The sequence below is a fragment of the Drosophila mauritiana genome, chromosome 2L, assembly GCF_004382145.1.
Source record: "Drosophila mauritiana strain mau12 chromosome 2L, ASM438214v1, whole genome shotgun sequence".
In the NCBI taxonomy this organism is placed as follows: domain Eukaryota; kingdom Metazoa; phylum Arthropoda; class Insecta; order Diptera; family Drosophilidae; genus Drosophila; species Drosophila mauritiana.
The window spans coordinates 17811022-17833009 of record NC_046667.1 but is presented as its reverse complement, the minus strand read 5'-3'; the positions used below and the strand labels follow the sequence as shown (position 1 = coordinate 17833009).

At 41.3% G+C, this 21988-nt stretch overlaps 4 protein-coding genes across 5 annotated transcripts; 2 read left to right on the top strand and 2 right to left on the bottom strand.

Moving 5' to 3' along the window:
- Window positions 1–4670: 4670 nt before the first annotated feature.
- Window positions 4671–7125, bottom strand: LOC117150737 (cell division cycle 7-related protein kinase). The gene has a single exon (XM_033317772.1). It carries the CDS (start codon window positions 6846–6848, stop codon window positions 4854–4856), a length of 1995 nt encoding a protein of 664 aa, XP_033173663.1. The 5' UTR covers window positions 6849–7125; the 3' UTR covers window positions 4671–4853.
- A 2131-nt stretch (window positions 7126–9256) lies between these two features.
- On the bottom strand, window positions 9257–9600 carry LOC117142381. The gene is made up of 2 exons (XM_033306324.1): window positions 9515–9600; window positions 9257–9456 (listed from the first exon to the last, which is right to left on the bottom strand). The coding sequence occupies exons 1-2, from the start codon at window positions 9543–9545 to the stop codon at window positions 9380–9382; spliced, it is 108 nt and encodes a 35-aa protein (XP_033162215.1). The 5' UTR covers window positions 9546–9600; the 3' UTR covers window positions 9257–9379.
- Window positions 9601–10638: 1038 nt separating this feature from the next.
- Window positions 10639–10895, top strand: LOC117150211. Of its 2 annotated transcripts, none has more exons than XR_004460748.1 (2): window positions 10639–10679; window positions 10747–10833. XR_004460748.1 is itself a non-coding variant. In XM_033317008.1 (2 exons), exons 1-2 carry the CDS (start codon window positions 10649–10651, stop codon window positions 10803–10805), a joined length of 99 nt encoding a protein of 32 aa, XP_033172899.1. In that variant the 3' UTR covers window positions 10806–10895. The 2 variants fall into 2 exon arrangements, 1 of the variants encoding a protein (XP_033172899.1); XM_033317008.1 differs by having other exon boundaries at window positions 10649–10679; window positions 10738–10895.
- Window positions 10896–16493: 5598 nt separating this feature from the next.
- On the top strand, window positions 16494–17394 carry LOC117146338 (transmembrane emp24 domain-containing protein 1). The gene has a single exon (XM_033312467.1). It carries the CDS (start codon window positions 16566–16568, stop codon window positions 17274–17276), a length of 711 nt encoding a protein of 236 aa, XP_033168358.1. The 5' UTR covers window positions 16494–16565; the 3' UTR covers window positions 17277–17394.
- Window positions 17395–21988: the final 4594 nt, after the last annotated feature.

Below are 21988 nucleotides of genomic sequence, written 5' to 3'. Positions count from 1 at the left end.
AATTTATAAACGAGCTCGGAGGAGGTTATATGGGTTAATAGTTAATAATGCCTGGGAAATTAACTCGCAAGTGACCTTAATACGTTGTGCATTTACATTATTTTTGGAATACTTGTAAATGCTTTTTGTTAATGGATTTCCTTTAGTGGGAATAAGTTAAAGCGTGTGAAACAATAAAATTCAATCACACTCTTAAACGAATAAGTCATATTTAAACATATTGTTGGTTACCAGTTATATACTTTCATAATTCTTCTTTCTCATTACATTTTCCACATTTTCATTTAATGCAGCAATTAATAGAAGCGACTCTTGAATCTGTCATAGATACATTCTAGGGACTTTAAGCTACGCCCACAGGTTATTATTTTTCATTATCTGCAGATACATACCCGTCTTTGATCCAGCTTCTTCTTTGGCTACACTATCTCTCTGACCGGTTGCAGGTATTATTGATGACGGTTCCCATAACGAACTCCCAGACAGCTCAGCTCCTTCACATGCTCGTGCTTATCGCGCACATATAAAAGTCAGGAGAAATCGCCAGCGTTTTCAGTTGATTGCAGGTGCTGTTGCTGGATTGTCTCTTTATGCCACGCCTCTTTGTGCCACCTTCTGCCGCCCACCGAGCCACTGGATGGATGGTGGATTGGTGTATGTGGTATATGTATTGCAGGTGGCAAAGCATAAAACTTCATTATTGTGTCGTGTCGCTTACGTGCGATGATGGCAATAGAATGCCGTTAACATCTGGCAGTCGCATCAGCGGCAATGATACCGCAAAATAGCAGCAGCGTTAGCAGCAGCAGCGGCCACACCGACGTGCAACACGGCGAGGGGCAACAACAAAAGCAATATATCACGAGTCCAGCTTTTAGCAAGCTTTTCATAATCAGTGATGCATTGCCAACAGCTAGCAGCTGACAACCATGAAGAGCATTACACTTGGCGAAAATGAGGCTCCTGGGTAGTGAATCCAATGCGAAGACCACTATTCTAACAAATTCTGTATCAAGTTTAAGCTCGAATTTGCCGTTAAGATTTGTGAATAGAGGAATGCGATCACTATGCTCAACTTTTTATATTTTTTTAAGAAATCGATTTTTCCTGCCACACAGATATTCAAAGCAACCTCAACAAATTTAATTCAGCTTTTTCATACGTGTAAAAGAGCGGGCAAAATGACAGCTATGTGGCTGGCATGACATTGTTGTGACTCACTGCTTTTGTTGCACTTGTTGTTATTGCTGCTGACATAAATCCATATTTTGTACAGCGAATTTTACGTTTGGCCGGCAACAACAAGCAACGGAAATCATAGGTGGAAAGCCAGGGAAATTGCTAAAAATTTCCAATTAACTTTAAAGTTCAAGGAGTGCCACGAAGAAATGCTGACCGCGGTGAATGACGATGCCACCAACGTGCTGCTACTAGTGCCGTGCAGCATAAATCCCATTTGAAGATGACAAAATATTCAGGGAATTCCCCTCTAGCCGTCTCTCTTACTCCTTGTCGTGCCATCTTTGTCTCGCCTTGTGTCCATCATTCTTCATTTAGTGACCCGACACGAGCGTAGGATGTCAGCAGCTGGTGGCTCTGGCTCTAGCATCGTCATCATCATCATCATCGATGTGGCTCCATTTTCCGCACCTTCCCGCCCACTCGTCAAGGGGTGTTGCGGGGCTGGTGATGCTGCAGCAGTGACATCATTGGGAAAGAGACGGTTATGGGAGGACGTGTGCAACGCATGCGGAAAACAAACAATGCGCGGCAGGCGGACAAACAAACATTCAACTGACAGCAGAAATGCGCCACTGAGACAGATGAATGGTGATGCAGGGGTTTGGCCACCGGAGGGGGTGGTGCGCAAGGGGGTGGCGCACGGCAGCAGTGGGCCCTCGAACGAAGTCAACAGTCAAACGGAGCTTGCGGTTCCAGGACATTGCACCCTGCGGTATTTGCTCTCCATTTTTCGCCTTTAAAGTGTTGCCTACATTACAGCTAAGGGAAATATAGGTAGATGTCGCGTGTCATGTAAAAGTAAATATATAATATTACATTCTAAATAGTAAAAATATCTAGGAAAAAAAAGAAGTGGCAGAGGAATACATAATAAGATTTATCTTTTCGATATCTTTGAATTTATGTGCTATTTTACTATCGAGTTTCAGCTGCAGCTGAAGTGTTGGTAAATCTATTTTTCAATACTAAAAAATGTGATGCTATCCGATATTAAAATCTAGTTTTAAACTGAGAAATACTGTCAAATTACTTATACTGTAAAATAATGATTTAGATCCTTATCCTAATCTTTTGCCAATTTCTGAATGAAGTATATGTAAAACATATTTATATTTGAATTTGAATATAGGAGCTGCAGCACTTTTTGGACTATTTGCTATGGTGGGTGTGGCATCGATCAGAAACTTGCACAACTCGTTAGTAGAATCTGCAAGATTAATCTTAAAGTTTAAAGTTGTGGAGAGCACAGCGACCATAAGGACGGACATGGCCATATCGACCGATCAAGAATATATTTAATTCATAGGTTCGTAAACGCTCCCTCTTAACTAATCCACTATACCCTTTATTTTGAGAGTAGCGCGTATAAAAATACCGCCTCTGGCCGTAAAGTATTCACTTTGAGCGACTGCAACAATTTCAATCCAACACATCATCCCGTGCAGCTTTTGCTGGGCTGCCTCCTCTAATTACTTAATTACGTGCTTCGCCATCGCTGGGAAACCGAGTGCAGTATCGGGTGTCGGGCAGGGCGTGAGGGATCCGGATGGGGGATTCCAGGCCGGGCAGCAGAGAAGCCAGCAGGAGCCACCGAAAAAGCCGCACTGGTTGCACCTGTGGCCAGACTAATCTATCATGTGCCATAAAGCGCTAAACGGGATGCGAGGAGCCGGCTGGAACGGCGGTGCTGTGGGAGCCGTCTCTTTAGTTTTCCGCCATCCTCGGCCATTTTCATGCCGCTCTGCCGTAGCCTTCCCGTATTTTCCCGCTTTTCCCGCCTTTCCTCCTTTTATCCGTGTTGATAAGCCGCATTGTGTCCGGTGAGTTGCGCACGCGGCTTTTGTGGTCGAGCGGTCCGTGCAGCACTAGAAATGTTTATGGCTCCGCGGGGAGCTGGGGCTCAGTGTTTGTCTGCGTGGCGTGTGAGGTGTATCCTTGAGTGCGATAATGCACAGAGAGAAATAGATTATATCACTCTTAGCTGCGATAATATTTCGGATACTCGTAGTGTACGTTTGCACACATGAATATAGTATACCCTTCACACATGTACATTTTTGGCATCTAGCCGTAAGAGGGAAAGGATTAACACAGTTTTCATCGAATCATCTCTTATAGTAGTCATATTTACTTTTGATTAATATTAAATTACAGTTCCGATTCAAGTCTTTTCAGTGCACTTGGACTCTGAGTGAGGAATAGGTGTGTCGGTGTGCGTGTCAGTATGTGGGTGTGACTGCCGTGGCGCAGTTGTTATTGGCCAAACCAGTTGGCCATGTTGATCCCCAACGAAGCGGCTAAAAGCCTTTTGTGCCCCCTGTCCGCGGAATGATGAACAGTGGATACTAGAGGCCGGAAGATGTTAAACAGCAGGCCATATTCCCCTATTTTATTACATGCGACAGATTTCAATGGTTTTGGAGATACATTTTTTCCGTTGTCCAGCAAAGTTGATCGCCATAAGCGAAAATGTATTTGAAAAAGTATTCATTTATAAAATTAAATGCATATGGGTTGTTTTAATATTTCTATAATCTCTGTCAAATAAACGGCTGCTACCATTTAGCCGCCAGCACAAAAGCATGCAATAAAATACGCTGAATATGACTTTTCCGGAAAAAACTGCTGCATGCTTTTGGACGCAACAATTTTTCAGTTCAATAAAAAAGGGAGGGAAAACTTTTTAATAAACTATTTTGCAACGTCGACAGCTGGAAGTTCCTTTCTTGGTGACTTGCCAGAACCCCCAAATTTTTTCTTTTTACACATTCAAACCAGCAGATAGAAATCTGATTTCTTTTCTGGGGTACAGAATGAAATTGTCAACATAATTCCCAGTGAGCCATGAATTTTTTGCTGCTGACGGACAAAAACAAATGGTAAAACGAAAAAATTACTCACCCGAAAGGGAAAATTCCCATAACCTTTTTGTGTGCAACAACAAAATAATGTTTGCTGTAAGCGTCAATAATGCAAATTGATAAGACAAAGGGAAAATTTTTGCTCTGTTCAGGCCTTAGAAAATCCAATCGAGAAAATGGCTGTCGGGAAAATATTAAATAAAAGGAAACCTGATTGTCACTAGATCATTTGAAGGCAGAAATAGATTACGACATTCGTAAAAGAAAATGAAAGTCGACAGAAGATGGCCTGTCAGAATTCAATGATAAATATGGGCTCTATATAGCGTTTATCGACTAAAAAATACTTATTTATATATACATCAAATAAAAATTAATATGAAGAATGTCTTAATTTATTTTTTAATTTTAAATTGATTTATATTACCCTTAACAGCATTGTTCCCCGTTGTCCTTCATTTCTGCGCAACAAAAGGGTACAATTAAAACGCAGAAAAATAATTGAAGAAGAAAGATACAGCAAATGGTTAAGATGCATCGTACATAAATACAATAAATAAACAAATATACCATTTATTTTTGATTTTAATTTCGGGAACATTTCGCAGCTTCTATATATAAATTTTTCTTTTTTTGGTTTGTGCACAATACAATTTAAGATGCCCACAAGTGGCCATGGTGAATGCATTTTTCCTCTTAATCTGGTTATAAAGAAGGCAGGATACACACACAGAAAATCGGAGATCAGAGTCAGATGTTACCCGCTGCTTGTGGCGCAGTAGAAGTCATTTCCATGGGATAGCAAACGAATGCTTTTAGAGTTCGTGCCGCCGACGAAGGAAGTGTCTCCCTGGATCTCAGGTGCTGCTGATGCTGCATAATATGCTGCTGATGCTGCATTATATGCTGCTGCTGGTGCAGCGGTATTCCCGTCGCAATGCGATGCTGATCGCTGAAGAACGGATGCTTCAGGGCCTCCTCGGCGGTGATACGCTTTTGGGGATTAACTTCCAGCAGGCGGGACAACAAGTCGTAGGCCACGGCGGGAAATATATCTAGCCCATCGTACCTTTCCAAATTATGCCCGCTGTTGCTGCAAAGGCAATTAAACGTGGGCTGCTCACAGCTGCGGCACATTTCGGTGGTACCATCGGGCCTGCGATATTTACGATGTATTTCGGGGGCCAGGAAGAAGTCCGCATGGCGAAACCGCATGCACACCCTCCGTAAATCCAAGGTGTTCACCTTCTCCGCCAGCAAAATCAGCCTATCCAGCAGAAAGGCAGTCTTCCGCACTGGCATATCGCCAAATAGGTTGATTATTTCAGCAAGGGCGCCGCAGTCGTGGGGGGCCTTGAAAAATGGATGAAGACCAGAGAGCAAAGAGAGCATTATAACGCCAGCCGCCCACACGTCCACCGCAGTGGATTGTTTGGGATATCGGAGCAAAACCTCCGGGGGTCTGTATCCCGGGGTTCCAGCCCTTGAAGCGTGCATCTCCTTCATCGAGGTGTTCGTGCAGACCACGTAGTTGTTGGGATCCGCATTCGGGCTCAAGAGTCGCAGGCGGTTCAGCAGCCTCATGGTGTCAGCTCTCTGGTTGGCCACATCCTTTTTGGTCAAATGTCCGCCCGCTTGCTCGCGTAGTTTCTGTGTACTCGGAGGTCCAGTCACAGCACGTTCCACGCTCCCACCGCCACCTAGAGCCCGCATCCTTCGACGGGCCATATAATCCTCAGCCTCGGCTTGTGCTGAATTGCCATCCGTCAACATCACACCTCTACCATTCTCCAGGTCCCTTAGAAAGGACAATACTTCCCGGGAGCTGCGATCACTCGACTGCACTACACTACCATCATCGGCTATCCTTTGAGCCAATCCGAAATCGCAGAGTAAAAACTTTCCGGTCCTGCGGTTATATAGAATGTTACTTGGCTTGACGTCCCGATGAATCACATTGAACTTGTGAACGTGTCGCAGCGCAATGAGCAAGTTCCTCAGATAGTCGCGTATCTCTGGGAAATTCAGGCTTCTGTAAATGTCGTGAAAGCGATCGTGGGTCATATAGGGCATGACAAAGGCCACGTTGTCGTTATATCTAATGCAGCAATTAATTCCGATTACATTTTCCACTCCACCAATGCGATACATGCACTCCAACTCTCTAAGAATCCTCTCCGGATGATTTGTGGGATTATGATGTTTGATGGCGAATCTCCTCCTTTGGGTTTCCACGAGACCTCTTTCCCGCTGCAGTGTTCCCAAGAGAACTGTACTGAAGGTTCCACTGCCGATGCGACAGTGCACATCGAAGATTTTGCTGATTTCCGGAATGCTCTCCTGCAATTCTTGTAGGGCCTCTTCGTTCTTATCAACGGATTGCACATCCTTTGCCTGCATGGTGGATAGCTCCTTGTTGGCGTTTTGCCGATTGATTTTTACTAGTTTATCGTTGAGATCGGCAGTGCACTTGGGAGCTTGTTGGAGGAGGAGCTGTTGATGCTTAGAATGATGGTTAGTGCCCGAAACGGGAGGCACAGTTCCGGAGGCCATCGGAACGAACCTTTCGTTGTAGAACCGATTTCGGTTATAATTCGTTGGGGAGCTCTTCCCTGCCGATTCTAAATTCGTATTAACACAACCCATGTTGGTCGCCGACTTTCCCAGAAGACCTATCCCAATGGCGTATAGAGATTTTGTCATCGCCTGTTGACTGCGATGATGTTGAACTTCTTTCTTCTCCATTTTATTAGTTGGAATTTTAGCAAGCACATGCGCCAGCCATTTACAGCCCACGGTCTAGACGAATGGTACCAATAGTTCTTATAATTCAAATTGGCTTATAACCGTTTAGCTTCAATGCCGATTTCTTGGTGTGTTTCTGGGGTACAGCGCTATTGAGCTGGTGCGGTAAACCGCGGTAAGAACACAATAATTTCGAATGTATTCGGGGGTTTTTATTTCCGAATTTGGTGTTAGAAAAATGATCAGCTACTAAATAAAGACTAAGTATTTGTGTTTTTTTCTAATCATTATTTGACAACAAGAGCAAAGCTTTTGGTTTAATGAAAATATTAAGTTCCCTTTTGGAAAATGTGCCTTTCATCCACTTTATTGGTGCTTTGAATAGTATCGGACCATTGAGCAGTCGATCAAAGATTTTATGCTCGAACAGCATTATCTATTTATGGCAATTGACTCTATAACACTACTCCGATTTTCAGCACTTTTTTTTGGCCATGTTGTTATGCAAAATCTACGGCAGATGTTGTTGCGTTTAATTGACTGCACGGTGTCGCCACCTAGCGGCAACATGCTTGCTGTTGTTTTACCTTTGCAGGAGTGGATCCTGCAAGTGTCAACCCATTTTAGGCAAAGTTTCGCCCGTCTAAAAAAGGGCGGTGTCAACAACAGCTGCCTGTCCACTTGTTTTTCACTTGATGTTCAAAGTTTTCCGCGGCAACAGCTGAAACAGTGGGAGCAACTAAGCTATGTCTAAGTGTCCTGCTGCTTCATTTCAATTGTTTGCAGGGAATCTATTTCAAGCAGAGATGATGACTTTTTCAACTATTCGTTGGATTTTGCTTTTGGAAATAAGGTGTACCCTATGAGTAAAGGAAAATATAGTTTATTTATTACTGTTATAAAATAATACATTATATTTTTAAAAAAATATACATTTCCAAATTTGACATGACTTCTACATGAATATTTAATAGCACAATGAACGGAACGTTTAAAAACTAAAAAGACATTTGACATTTTTCAGAATTTCATAACTAATAATGTAAAATGTTCCGGAACTAATTTTGTTGATCTATAAATACCGAAGATCGGTACCTCATTACTAAAAGCAGATCGCTAGAATAAATCAATATGAAAATTGCAGGGTTTTTTATTATTTGTTGTACGTATTTGTAATTAAATAATAAACTAATAAATAAATTCTTTATTTTTTAGACATTGTACTAATGGCTGGCCAATGTCCTCCTATGGCACGAAATTGCCATGGTTAAAAAGCAAATCCGCAATGGGTCTTGCCGATAAAATATAATAGTTCTATTGTTTGACTGGGTATGACTATTTTATAAATATTACATTTGTTTCACAAGTTTTTTTTATAACATTGTCGATTCGTAACAAAGATTGTCGCTCATCATTTTTATCATATACATTTAAATAAAACTAATATTCTTTTAGCCATCTACAATAATAGGCAGTAGAACTTTTCCTACTGTGTATACGCTGCTGATTAAATTTGTGTAAATCAATTGTGGCATTCGCAGTTAAGATTGCCCTTTTAGAAAGCCATTTGGCTGTCGAAAATATAAATGGGAAATGAATGTGTTCACTCATTACGAAAGTTTTGTGAACAGGAGAAGCTACATCGCCAGGCCCAAAGTAATTGCCCAACAAGGCAAACTGGTTAACTGGCATTTATGTAAGAGCGGGAATTACAATTACCCAATGCTTTCCTTGGCGCTGTTTTCATTTGGATTTTCCGCGCTTTTCGAGCCACGCTCTTCCGGCCCCAGGACCTCCTGTTTATTCATTGCCGGCAGTCAAGTGCAACTGGCCTTTTCGAAGTTTGTGCAAAACTATTGTCAATTGCGCCCGGGCCCAACGAGACTTGGAGTTGGCTCCGGGAATTCTTGAATGGCCAAAACACAATGCAGAACAACACTTGGCTGCTTACTCCCCATCCGCCCACAGCTCAATGGAGATTTCAAAGTGGATAGAGGTGTGAGTTCCACCGCCCACCGACAACGACTTCTTCATCAAGCGAAACTCCCTTTGACCGAATTTCCTTGGCGCCTTCCGTCGTGGCAAGCGCCAAACGGAAACTTTTCCAGCCAAGTCAGTTGGGATTAGCCTTGATGGCCAGGAGGAGCCGAGTGCGAAGGACTACTCGCCAGCTTGGGTTCCAGGTTAGACACTCGTTTGGTGGCAAACTGCAAATTAAGCTCGACAAAACGATTTGCTTAGATTGCCGTGTACAAATAGGTTGGCCCGAAACGCTTGTTGCAAATGCCTTGGTAATGAGGCAATACAAAGTTAGATTTTATTTTGTAGGTTAAGCAATGCAAGGACTTTTTAAATTTCTTAATCATACTATTGCCTTTCCAATTAACTACAATATCAGAAATTAGAAATCAGAATATAATCTATACATTTAACTACAATATTAGGGGATGTGCTTTGTTTAATTTAGCTTTTTTGTTGCTTTGAAGATTACATTCTTGTAAAAGTGTTGATCGTATATAGTCATAATATGGTTAACCGTCATTTATACAATTCAAAGGACTACATTTTTCAGTATTATGTGGAGTTTTTTTTACGAACAAATAGATTGCTATGGAAAAAATAATGATTAGACGTTTCCGGCATTACTTTAATGAGCATATATTTACCCAGAACGATTAAAGTGACTCGGATACACATTTTGCTTGGACGTTGAGAAGTGTTGGTTATAAAAGCTTAATAGACTAGTTAAAGGCTTTTAAAGACTCGCTACATAAGGGTCGATAAATTTTTTTAGTCACGCTAAGCGCAACAAATCTTTGGTTTAGTATCTTTGATTATCTGGTAAATATTGATACTTTAATAGTTTACATGATGTGCTATGGGTAATATGACCTTTATATCTTAACATTAGTGTTATTTAAGGTAAATTATTATTTAATAACTTTTCCCGCCTTTATGCTTTTTGAGTTAAATAGTTACTTAGAAAGGTAAATTAATATTTAATAACATTTTTCAGTCCAACATGACGGTCTTTTGCTCGCAGTTATTTTCCTGCAGTTTTGGCCAAACAATTTCGCCTTCCTTAGCCGCAATATGTTGCGGTTAGCAGAGGCACGCCGATCGGGCTTTGAAGTGGTGGTGGTACGGATATGGTATGGATATGAAGGTGGGCTTAGACACTCGAAATCTTGTTCGGGCCAAACACCCGTCGCGCTGCTTGTTGATTGTTTTGCCATTTTGCGGGGGCAATTGATGGCACAGGTGGTGGAGAATGTTGCCAGGTCTTGCAAATGACCGCAGTGCGTCTGCAAAGTGCAAATGCGAGGGAAAAATTTAGGAACTCAGGCCACAAAAGGCTCGTTTCGGTAGACGGTTGTGGTCCTAACCGAAAAGTAAAGCCTGTGGAAAATGGACAATGGCAAAGACATTTCTTTGGCTTTCAGTTGGGGCAGGTGTTCATCACTTTTTGGTCTATTTCCTTTTGTTAGATTTTATCATTGCTAATGCTTCACCCAAAAAATACCCTTTCGTTAAAACAGCAAGTCCAATCGTTTAAGATTTACTATACAAGTATCAGCAACCAAAATTATTACACAATACTACTGTGATTTTTCAGTAATACTTTTCTTATTTTAATTTTTGCATGGCTTCATAATAAGGCTGACATTTAGAAACGGTAGCAATTTCAGTGTTTAAATTAAAATTTTCTAGTTATAATGTATTGATAAAAAATAGGTTTCAAAACTAGGTTTTAAAGATGCAAACGTTTAATGTACAGTTCATTTACATCTTGAAACAATATGAGTCGTGCTTATATTCTTTACTTTATTGGTGAGTTTTTATGACCGGTACAAGTTGAGAAACTTTACGAAAATAAACTTTTTTTTAGCGATTATAGTTGAAGGATGTAGAGCTCCGTTTTGCTTTAGCAAGATTAAATTTGATCCATCCAAATAAATCACATCTCAATGAGCAACAAAACAAGTATTTTTATATGCCTTGAAAAATAGTAGCGAAAGTTTTAAAAATGTAACATATCATTTTACTTTAAACGATTTGGTTATATTTAAAACTTTTGATTCAAAATTAAAAACAGTCGAATGCACTAAATTTAAAGCGTTCGTATATAAAGGGTATTGCGATGTGGACTCAGTTTGTATCGATCTTATCTCTCCTGTACCTTTTGTTTGGCTGTTGTTACACAGTCTTGGGTTGAGGTAAGCCGAAGTGCAATTTAATTTCCCCGTCGATGATTGATGCTACCATGTGGAGGGTTCACTTTTCAGTGTCCATTCCGTTCCCCGACTCCTTGCAGCAAGGATAATGCCGCACAAATAGCTAACAAATTTTGCCTGCCAGCACACCGAGGACAACGGAGAGAAAACCACAAACAGCGGCAAAGGGAAACTTTTTATCGCCGGCCAGGTTAACTTTTAAGCAGACCAACAAGGACTCCCGATTTAAGAGGAGCGCAGGACATTTGCCGGAGATAAACAGATTTATTGTGCTTAAGGACGCACGTTAAACGGGGCGGAGGGACTCACACAGAAAGCCGAAAGACCAAGTACAAGGACAGCGATAAGGACTGCGGAACTGCCAGGACTGTTTATAGATTTTCGGTGTCCCCAATTAGCGCAAAAGAAAGGCGGGGGAAATGGGGAGAAGCGTCGGAAATTAGGGGAATAAAAAGAGTACAGACAGTGTGCTGCAGTGTCCTTCCCGTTCCATACTCCGTACTCGTTTCAGGATAATAGAAATGTCGTAGTAACACTAAGGAAAAATACGTGGTAAAAAGCAATTTCAAATGATATGTGAAATGTTTTTAATGTGAACTGGTCGTTTAGTAACTATGTTTAAAAATGCAACTCATTTATGAGTAACATTATATGGGTATTAATAATCTAATTTACGCTTCTCTCTGAAGTTGTAGCTTCCATTGTTCCAGTGCATCCTTAGCCGAGTCCTTGGAGCCCGAAGTGCAACTTTTTACTCCGCTCCTGTCGCCAAGTTGTGACAGTTGGCAAAGGATAAGCGCAGGCAGCGGGACAAAATTAACCACAAATGATGACAGTGCCGAGAAATGTGAAACTTTCGCCATCGAAGTCGAAAGCAGGTGAAAAGGATGTCGCGGCTTTGTTGCGCTTCGGTGGCCAAGGATTTCAGCGGCTTCCTGGGCAGCCACTTGCGGATAACTGCGGCCACAAATGAGCTTAGTTGATGTTTTAGTCCTTCCGCTCATTTCCCTTGCTCCGCTTGGTGCTTCATCCGGGCCCGTTTATGCGATGAGTCTGTAGGTGTTTTAAGGCTTACACCCCAAATGTTCTTATTGCTAATGTTTGGCTGTAATTGAATTAGCTAAAGGTATCCTAAGTCGAAACTCAGGGGAACGGAACACACAATTGTTGGTTATGGGTCAATGGGGAAAGTGTTAGGGAATATTTTAAGTCCAAAGCTAAACTGTACTCATAAGCTGAATCTATCTTACCAGCTCATAGTGTAGCTTTGGGCTCAGAGCAAATTAAATAAAACAACAGACATGAAATAAACAAAGGCACCGAATGCCATCGCTTATATTCGATTGTGATTCCATTTATCTTACTCCTAAAGCATTTAAGTTTTCACTCCATCGGCAGATTTACAGATAATAAACTCAATGGGACTTGACAGATCAACAGAATGCTTAGAACCCAGTTCCTTTGTCCAGCTCGGTATAAACCCAGTTGCAGCTGCGCTCTCCTTCGACTGGGTCCTTACAAGCACTTCCTGCTACCTTCGGGCCACCTTTGAAGTCAACTAATAGCCGCAACGATGGCGACTTTGTCACACTTCAACGGGCCACAACAGCAATAAAAACAAATAACAGCTGAAAAGTTGTCAAGGAAAGCCATGCCGGGTTGTGAAACGGTGGAATTCAGGGGGATGGGGAAATCTAAGAGTGAACTGCAATTTCCACACCAAATCGAAGTTGCCTCTGTGGCCGTTGGCATTGCTTTTAAGCTTAGTTAAGAAGCACTTTGGAGAGCTTTTCCAAAGCTGCACCAATGTCCTTGCCTTCACGTTTCCTCCTTCGCCGGTGGAAAGTTGTTGCTTCATTGCATTTTATGCTTGTTCAAGTTGTCGTCGGAAATTGCTTATTTATTTGAACTGCTCGCTTGACCAACAAAACCAAACTAAACAAGGAAAAAAGGAAATCAAACATCTAATGGCATAATTCCCGGCCTGTCTCACTTGGGAACCTGAGTTGATGAGTTTCCCTGTCCGACATTGGGGCAATAAATTTTCCCTGGAAATGGCTCTGTTTTTCCAATGCATCGACTGACTGACAACTTGTCGTTTGTTACTAGAAAATTCAATGAATATTTGCTTGGCTTCCGACCAAAGGAGAGAACACAAATATATGGGGAAACCATTTCATTGACTGCATTTTCCACATGAGATTCGGAGTTCCTGCTCTGGGGCCGCAAGTGAAAGTGGCTGTATATTTTTTGCATGTCTTCCTGCAGGTACTATAAATTTTACCAGCTTGTCAACTGATTTTCTTCTTCGAAAATTCATTCAATTTTCTGCCCCTTAAATTCTTAATTGTGGGGCCTGCAAAAGTTGCTTACACAAATATCAATAACAATAAATTGTAGATTTATTGGCGGTTGGGGCGCAGCGAAGAGAGGCAGGCACAAAATACAAATTAATATATTTGCGAGACCGAAAAACAATTTGCCCCTAAAGAAAATTTTCAGAAGCTCCAGGCTCCACAACAATTTGTCTTGCTTAATCTCAGTTCATTAATTTAAAGTGCTACTTGCAGAAGAACCTAGAAATACTCAATGGAGTTGGTCAAGGAATTTACCCCTCGCCATGGAAATTGTCAAAACATCTTTCTGGGCGAATTTGCGGTTTGGTTTTCTTTCGTTCAAAATTTTGGGGCTCGCACAAGGCTTCTTCCACAGAATTTAGTTCCATTTGGCTTAGCATTTTGCAATCATTGGCAGCAGCCGTTTTGAGGATTAGGGTCAACTGGCTGTTGTTGTGTCTTTAATAATTCATGAGCCATCTCTGTGGCTGACCTTCGCAATTTTTGGGGTCAATTTATTCTGGCCCAGGATCGGAGCCATCATCCATCAGCCGAAGTCGCTCAACAGCTGAATGACCGACTGGGAAAGTCGAGCCCATAACTCTGAGTAGGTGTGGCATTTGTCAAGGACTTGCTCTGATTTGATGGGGTAAACAAACGCCACGGACTGTAGCAAATAGAAGATTAATCAAAATTAATGGGTAGAATGGATTAAGAATATTCCGAAAATTAGTAATGTGAGATGAGATGAGACTAAGAACACGCATTCTTAAAAATGCATTAAATTATTAATAAATAAGAAATATATTAAATAGTTCAAAATCAAGGACTATTAACTGGGTAATCTACGCTTGTAGCTGCTTAATAATTTGATAGCTTATGGATTCTTACAAAACTCAACACATACTTTTTCAATAGCTACCTTAAAGATTCCCCAAGCTTAGCTTACTTCTTTCGTCGCCCTCATCTTTTTATCGCCATCTTAATTTCATCAAATTAAATTGGCTTCCTCGACAGCAGGGTTTTGATCTTCATCCACCTGCCACGCCCTCAGGAACGCCCCCACACCTGGCGCGCCCCCAGCAAACAATCAACTAAAGCAACACGCACACACACACCCACAAACACATTCCCTCACACACAGAGGCACACGCAACGCACACAAGTGCGCTCCAATGATTCAGACTCCGGTGTCGGCTACTTTGCAGCTGCCGACGCCTTCCACATTTCACGCTGTAAGACACCCCGCAGAATCTACAGTGAAAAAAAAACGATAAAGTACGTATTCCCTCCTTCTAAGCATGTTCCACATTAGTAGCTCTTAAATTAAATGGAAAAAAAACAAACAAGCATGTTTACCAATTATATATTAAGCAGATATATCTTTTCAAAATTATGGTAAAAAATACAAAATTTGTGAATATCATATTTTTCCCTTTCCAATTAAGTAAAAGGATTCTTTCCGTGTAACTCTCTTCCTATTTTCTAGTCCTGATATTGCCAGCCAGCTTTTTCTAACTGCCATCACCTGCAGTCGACCCCAGGCAACATTTTTTATGCGTCCTGTGTGCAGCCTTCATGCTTTGACTGTGTATTCCAGCCTCTGGCATTTGGGCGTCGTCGCGAATGCATTTTTTTGCTTTCTAAAAAAAAAATATTACTGCTGGCTCGCACTGGAGAGGGGGGGTAGTTCACAGCCTGCTGTGCGCTCATCGCACTTTTTTAAGTAAATAGCTAAAAGTGAAGTGGCGTATGGCAGTTAAAGTTCTAATGCAACCAGAGCCTACCAAACAAAATAAAGCGGCATTAGGAAATAAACTGAAATAGGCATATTCAAATATATGAAACTCGTAAGTTAAATACAAGTCAGACATTTATACGTGTATACGTGTAATGAATACAATAAAGACTTAGGAGGGAAACTAGTTCCTTTAAATTTAACGTTTCAAATCGAATTTAATTGATGTGGCTGCTCGTGTGTATAGAAAATATGTTGGACTACAATAAAACGAACTTTGAATGAAGGGAAAATGGGAATAGCAGCGGAAAGGCTTAAAGAGGAAAACTCTGAAGCAAACAAATGCAACTACACATACCAATTCATACCTCTTTCATGAGTCCTGTGTGTGTGTGTCTATTTGTAAAGTATCCCTGCCCAAACGCAAGCATTTGTTGGTTTCGCTCCTTTTTATACCATATTTTGCTCTTACAAAACTCCAGGAGGTGCTATACTCATACTCTTACAAAGCTAAGCCTCTTATATTTATCAACAAAGCTATGGACTGAATATATGAATATTAAAATTATAGAAATAATATATTATCAATATTTTAAATTAGTAATAATATTAATGGCCAACTAATTCTTGAAGTACTTAAAGAGTATACAATTTTCATCGATACTGTTACACATTTTAGCGTACTTTTTGTCTCATGCCGCGTCGCCGACAGTTTTTAAAAAAATGAAAGCGCTCGACTCGCCACGCCGCCCATTCCAGTGCCACGCCCACTGCCATTTCCACCAGCCACCGCCCACCCACCATTGGCAGCATCAGCAGCAACGGTAGCATAAATTTCCATTACCGTTGACAAATATTTACACATCGACCTCAATTCATATTCCTTTTGATGCTGTTGCTTTTAGTTTTGCCAGTCTAGTGGGTGGGGGCGATATAAGGGGTGATATGGTATGGAATTGCGAGGGGGGCTGGCGGCAATTGGTGCTGGCTATTAAAAGCTGCATTTAGCACTATTCGCTCACACTATGCTCCTCCAAAGGCCATGTGGCAATGCACTGCAGAAAAGCGCAGCATAAGTAAAACTCAGTGTTGTTCGTTCAAAAATATTCTAAAAAATTCAAAAGAAATACATTTTCTATTATAATGTTAGTCGTATGTTTCAAAAATGATACGTTCTGTTCAAAAATATATTAAAATGAAGAGAAACCTAATATTAAATTATATTATAATTATGTATTATAAATTATATATATTAAATTATAAAATGCAGATTTTCTTCAAATGTTTTCTTTCCTCACCGAGCAGGCTAGTCCCTTCACATCCCTAAATACGGACGGACTGTAAAATAGGCAACCGAACGCCAACCAGTCGAACAATTAGAGTCGTAAATTTGGAAAAGCGTCGGAAAATGTTCCGAATCGCTCGTGTTATTTGGCTGCTGCAGTTGCTGCTGCAGTTGCTGCTGCTGTTGGATCCAAAATTTTCCAACGCCGAGCCGCACAACAAACAACTGACTATATTCGCGGAAGCTGGTCGACAGGAGTGCTTTTATCAGCCGATTGCCACCACCGAGAACATTAAAATCGACTATCAGGTGATACACGGAGGTCTCGGCGAGACACACATCAATTTTAATCTTATGGATCCGAGTCGTCGGCTTCTGATAAACGAAATCAAAAGGGAAATGGGCAAACACAGCATGCAGGCTAACGAAACTGGTTCTTATAAGTTTTGCTTCGATAATACCATCAGCACTTTTAACCAAAAGATCGTTTCGTTTACCCTTGAAGTAGCTCCGGCCGACCGAGAAGAGCGGGAATTGCGTGATCTTCGCCAGGAAATGTTAACCGACTACCACTTTGATGTGGCCTATACTGGCATCGATAGCTACATGGGCAAGATCCATGTGAACCTCATGAGATCGCGTCAAACGCAGGACTTTATTCGAGCGAGCGAGGCCAGGGATCGCAACGTGTCCGAATCCACCTACTCCATGGTCAACAAGTGGTCGTGGGCCCAATTTTTGTCCATGATATTCGTTGGCTTCCTCCAGGTCTTGATGGTCAGGAGTATTTTTAATACGACTGGAAGGTTTTACACGTTTTGGAAAAGTTTTTAAGCTTCAGCTCTTTGGGAAAATGTAAGATTGAAAGAGTCGTTGGGCGTATTTAAAATGATTTATAAGGGGTTGGAAATATACTTATTTATGCTAATCCTATTAAATACTTGAAAACATTTCACGAATAGCTTCTTAAAAGTATAAAAATCTTCCACACACTGATACTCAAGCTTGCCGAGAGCTCTCTTCCTCATTTGGCTGCTTCTTGTGTGAGCTTCCTCCAAACGGTAATTTGCACTTCCCGTGTTTAATTTTTCCCGCTCCTTAGGCTTGGCCTTATGCTTGCCACGCCCCTTTTTTGTCCGCCCCTCACTGCAGCGTATTGTTGGCGTAATTAACAACTGCGGCTCCGTTGGCCATTGTTTACTCAGTGGCAGCCAGCGTCGCAGTGTTAATTACTCCCAGGCGCACAGGAGTCTTCCTGAACCACCTTGCCTCTTAGCCCTCGTGTGCCCGGCGTGTTCCTGGGGGTCCCACTGACACAGTGGCGCTCTTAGCCTCCAAGCTGCCTTCCCGGATGACTTTGGGGCGAGGCCAGCGGCGATGACAGCGATCCGGCGCCGCTGAAAGGTGCAAATTAAAGCGCCACCTGTGGGCAGTCTAGTGACCCGGAAACGCAGGTGGTTACAGGTGAAAGGGTGTGTGTCTAAGTGATTATAAGAAAAGGGGAGATATGTGGATATATTGGAAATCCTATTTAAATATGGAGAGCTGCACTCCAGAAGTGCGCGTCCTTTCTCTGAACCCTCTGGAGCTACATAAATGTAAATAAAGCAAAAGCTTTATATATATGTTATCAATAATATATGTATTATCAATAATTAGTGTCACCTAAATGGTGGACAAAAAACACCAGTAAGCCCCAATTTAAAAGAGACACTACCTACTGTAATTAAGTACCGAAATATGCACGTGTGAAACTTTTGTTGAAATTAATTTCAGTTAAGGCGCCACAGTAATTTAAATCCCCCGTTGGGCACTTAAATTGTCCCTCCATCCACAATCGTTTTGGTTGACGGTAACGCCCAAACATGGACGCACTCACGAACCGCTTAAGGACTTCATCGCGGTCCTTGTTGCTGTCATGCAAGGAATCCATCCAGGAAAATATTTCAACGAAAAAGACTTTCGCGCACATGTACCATATGCTTATTTCTTGGCGATTTAACGAGCTTTATGGGCAGTTTTACTTTACACTTAAGTGGCGTTTTAAGGCCCCAAGGGATACCGCCGGAGGAGGAAGGGAAGAGCTAACGATCGTTTATCAGTGCCAGAGGAAATGAAAAAGAAAAGCCGTTGTTAATTTCATTACGTCGGCTGCATCTCTGCACAATCGTAAAAGGGACATTTAATTGCAGCTGCCAAACGATGCAAAGGCGGCGTTGCCCATTTTAACGATCAAATTATGGCCGGGAAGGAGTTGCGTCGCCCAAAAGAGAAGTCACAATTGCATGCAGATATCCTCGCCAGATAATGTCCTGTCCATTTTATCCATGGCACCAGCTGTCATCGTCCTTCAGTGCTAAAATCCCCTTTGGCCAGTTTAATGAGAAGGGAAAAACCGGGTGGCAAATGAGTAAAGTCTCACCGCAACCTATATCGATGTATGGAAATTCGTCCTCGGGCTTAAGTAAAAGATTAAAGCTAAGTAATCGCCTTAATACATATACTTTGTATTCGAAATAAATTGGAAATAGAAATAAATACAGACCAGCAAGGCATGTAACTTGCAATAACAGACTAAGGCGTCGATTGACAAAATATTAATGCAAAAGCCATACAAATAACTTTATATTCCAAATATTGTAGGGTACACTCGAAAAACCAAAAAGAGAGTTTTGAAGCTTATTAAAATAAATTAAAATTTAAAAATGGAAATAAATTGAACGGTTTTTCGAAAGTCTGGGCATGACAGTTCTTTTAAGTATTTCAGGCAGGCTTCCTAAAAAAATTGCATTAACTTGTCTTATCTATAGCCCATAACATGACTAGATCGGCTAGTAGTCCTGATCAGGAATATTTATACTTTCCACTTCTGATTGTCACAAACCTTTATATAAATCCAGGAACTTTACGAGTAAGGGGTATTATAACCGGTTCAGTAGTTCGGTGGATAAATTTCTTTCAATTTGTTTGTATTATGTAAGGAAGAAGGGTAAAACATGAAGATAACTAAATGCATGTCGAGGAGTTCAAAGAGCTCTGGGTGAAAACAGGGAATGCGGGGCAAGGTATAAAACACATGAATATGTAAAAATATAGCTATCCTACTGAGCAGAAGTTGAATAGAACTGATGACAACCACAGAAGGCAAACCAACTTATGTAGTTAGATTACAATTTGAGGCTCTTTGGGAGATGCCTTGAGAAACATTCAACTTCAGAGAGCATTAGACTCTTAGAAATTGCGAATTATTTTCCATTTAACCAAAGTCTTTTGTTATGATTTTCGGTTTAATTTGGTCTTTATTAGCGTTTAAATACAATAACAATGTGTCCTTCTGTAATATAATTACCTTGCCTGTGAGTCAAATGTGGCAATCGAATATTATTGCCATCGTGGGCATCATCAACAAACATTGGTCACAGTATGCGGCCAAATGGTTATGCATGACCAGTATGTCTGCTTTGAGCATTCAAAAGTTGGAGATTATGAACTATTACAAAATGTGCTTAGCCAAAATAGTTCTTGTTAATCAGATTTGACAAGGCCAATGTTAATGAAAAGATTACCATGCCATTGCTAGATACATTTAAAAGTAGAAAGAAACGTTTTCCCTCCTTTTTCAGGCATTATAACGTTGACTTCAGCTTTATGGGTATGCTCTTAGATGGAAAGCTGGAAAATTCATTTACCATTAAAAACGCCCTAAAATATATTTTAGAAGCTAATTTGGGATTCCATTTTATCGCAATAATTTGTTCGTGTATTTTTGCGTATGTTCTTCCGCATCGACTCGTCAGCCTTTTATCTCGAGAGCAATCCCATTTAGCATGCAAGTTGTGAGCACATAAAAAAGGTACGCAGCACAGGACTTGTTCATTATGCATGACAAGTGACATATCAAGACATATGGCAGGAGTTGGCAGGAACCTTAAGACCCTACTGCCCTGTCCTACATTCATTTTGCTCCTCGCAAACTCAGACTATATATGTATACTTTCATTTTAGGGGCGTTTTAATTGCAAACTGACACACAAGGAACCCATTCGCGTTGCCTTGGCAGTCCCCTCTAATATTGCCTGCCGACCATGGCCATTAGGGGCGGTCAAGTGGCCGCCACGCCACAGCCATCCTTCCACAACCTTCCGCCGACAATCAGGCGAACAAATTGGGTTACTGCTCAACTGTCTGGTTAATGGCTAAAATGACACAATTAATTGCATGTTGGCGGCCATTTGCAGCACTCGAGACCCTCAACTGCCGACGCTGCCAATGTGAATTAAGTTTTGTGCAAAAACTCAATATGCGGCCAATGCTAAAAATAAATTACTAATTAGTCCTTAGATCCTCTCAATGCAACGCTGACACTGACAGCCGCCATATCGAAAGTGGCACGCGGTAAATCAGAGTTTCGGCAAATTTCCTAGGATGAAAAATCATATCACGACTGCAACGTTTGCACGTTTTTCAAAATATGCTCGAAGTAAAAGTATATTTAAGCTCTATTTTTTCACTGTCTTTAAAGTGCTATTTTGAACTATTTTGCTAAGAAGTTTGAGAACGGTCAGGAAATGGTTTCGGGAAAGGTGCGAGTGCGTATTTCACATTTACTCCAATTATTTGGATAAGTAAAACAGGTGAATTTCCAATTCAGCAGAACTTTTACCAGTTAATAACTTTTAGCCTCCCATATGGGAATATCTCTCTCATATGGTCCTTTACCTCTTTATCCCTTTTTGCCGATCTGCCGGCGCCGGAATGTCCTGTCCTGGGTCGAAGCTTACTTCCTGCGATTGTATTGTGTTTAGCCGGGATAGGGAAGGCTGAACAGAACGCTTTAAATTGCAAAAAGCTTTCGCCCTTCAGTGGCTCGGTTTTCCATTTTCCTCCGAAGGGAAACTTTGCCAGCAAAAGGCAGAACGCTCATAACAATGAAACTTTGCACGCTTGGCAATTATGTGAGTGGGCCAATGCACACATATATGACCCCATATCCTTTGGCAAATTAACCCACTTCTGCTCAGCCATCCAATGTTTTCTTAGCTGCGTCTGCAGATGTACAATTTTCATTACGTTTTGTCGAGAGTGTTGTTTTTTTTACTTTTCCTTCCCAACTTTCTCAACTCCGTATCGTGAGATTCTCGGACCTACTCGCCAACTCTTGTTTATTTTCCATCGAGCTTGACCGAGACTTAGTCCAGAGTGAGAAGTACTTTGATCGGTTTTTCATCGCACTCCTGGCAAAGTGCATTTCTGTGTTGAGTAAATTTATGTTGCACATATTTTTGCTTTACCGCTGACTCGGTCAGCATGTAATATGCAAAGGAATTCCTGCACGCAAATGCATTACGGTTTTTATTTCTGCCATGAATATGCAACTTGTGCGACGGTCACTCAAGAAAAATTTGCATTTTTCCTGCCGAAATTGCTGCTTGGCATGAGCGGTAATAAAAACAAAAACACAAGGAACTCTCTCCTCAACTGGTGGCTCATTAAAATGCTTTTGAGTCACCAAAGTCAAGTTGCTAATGGTGCGCCCTCAAACGCAT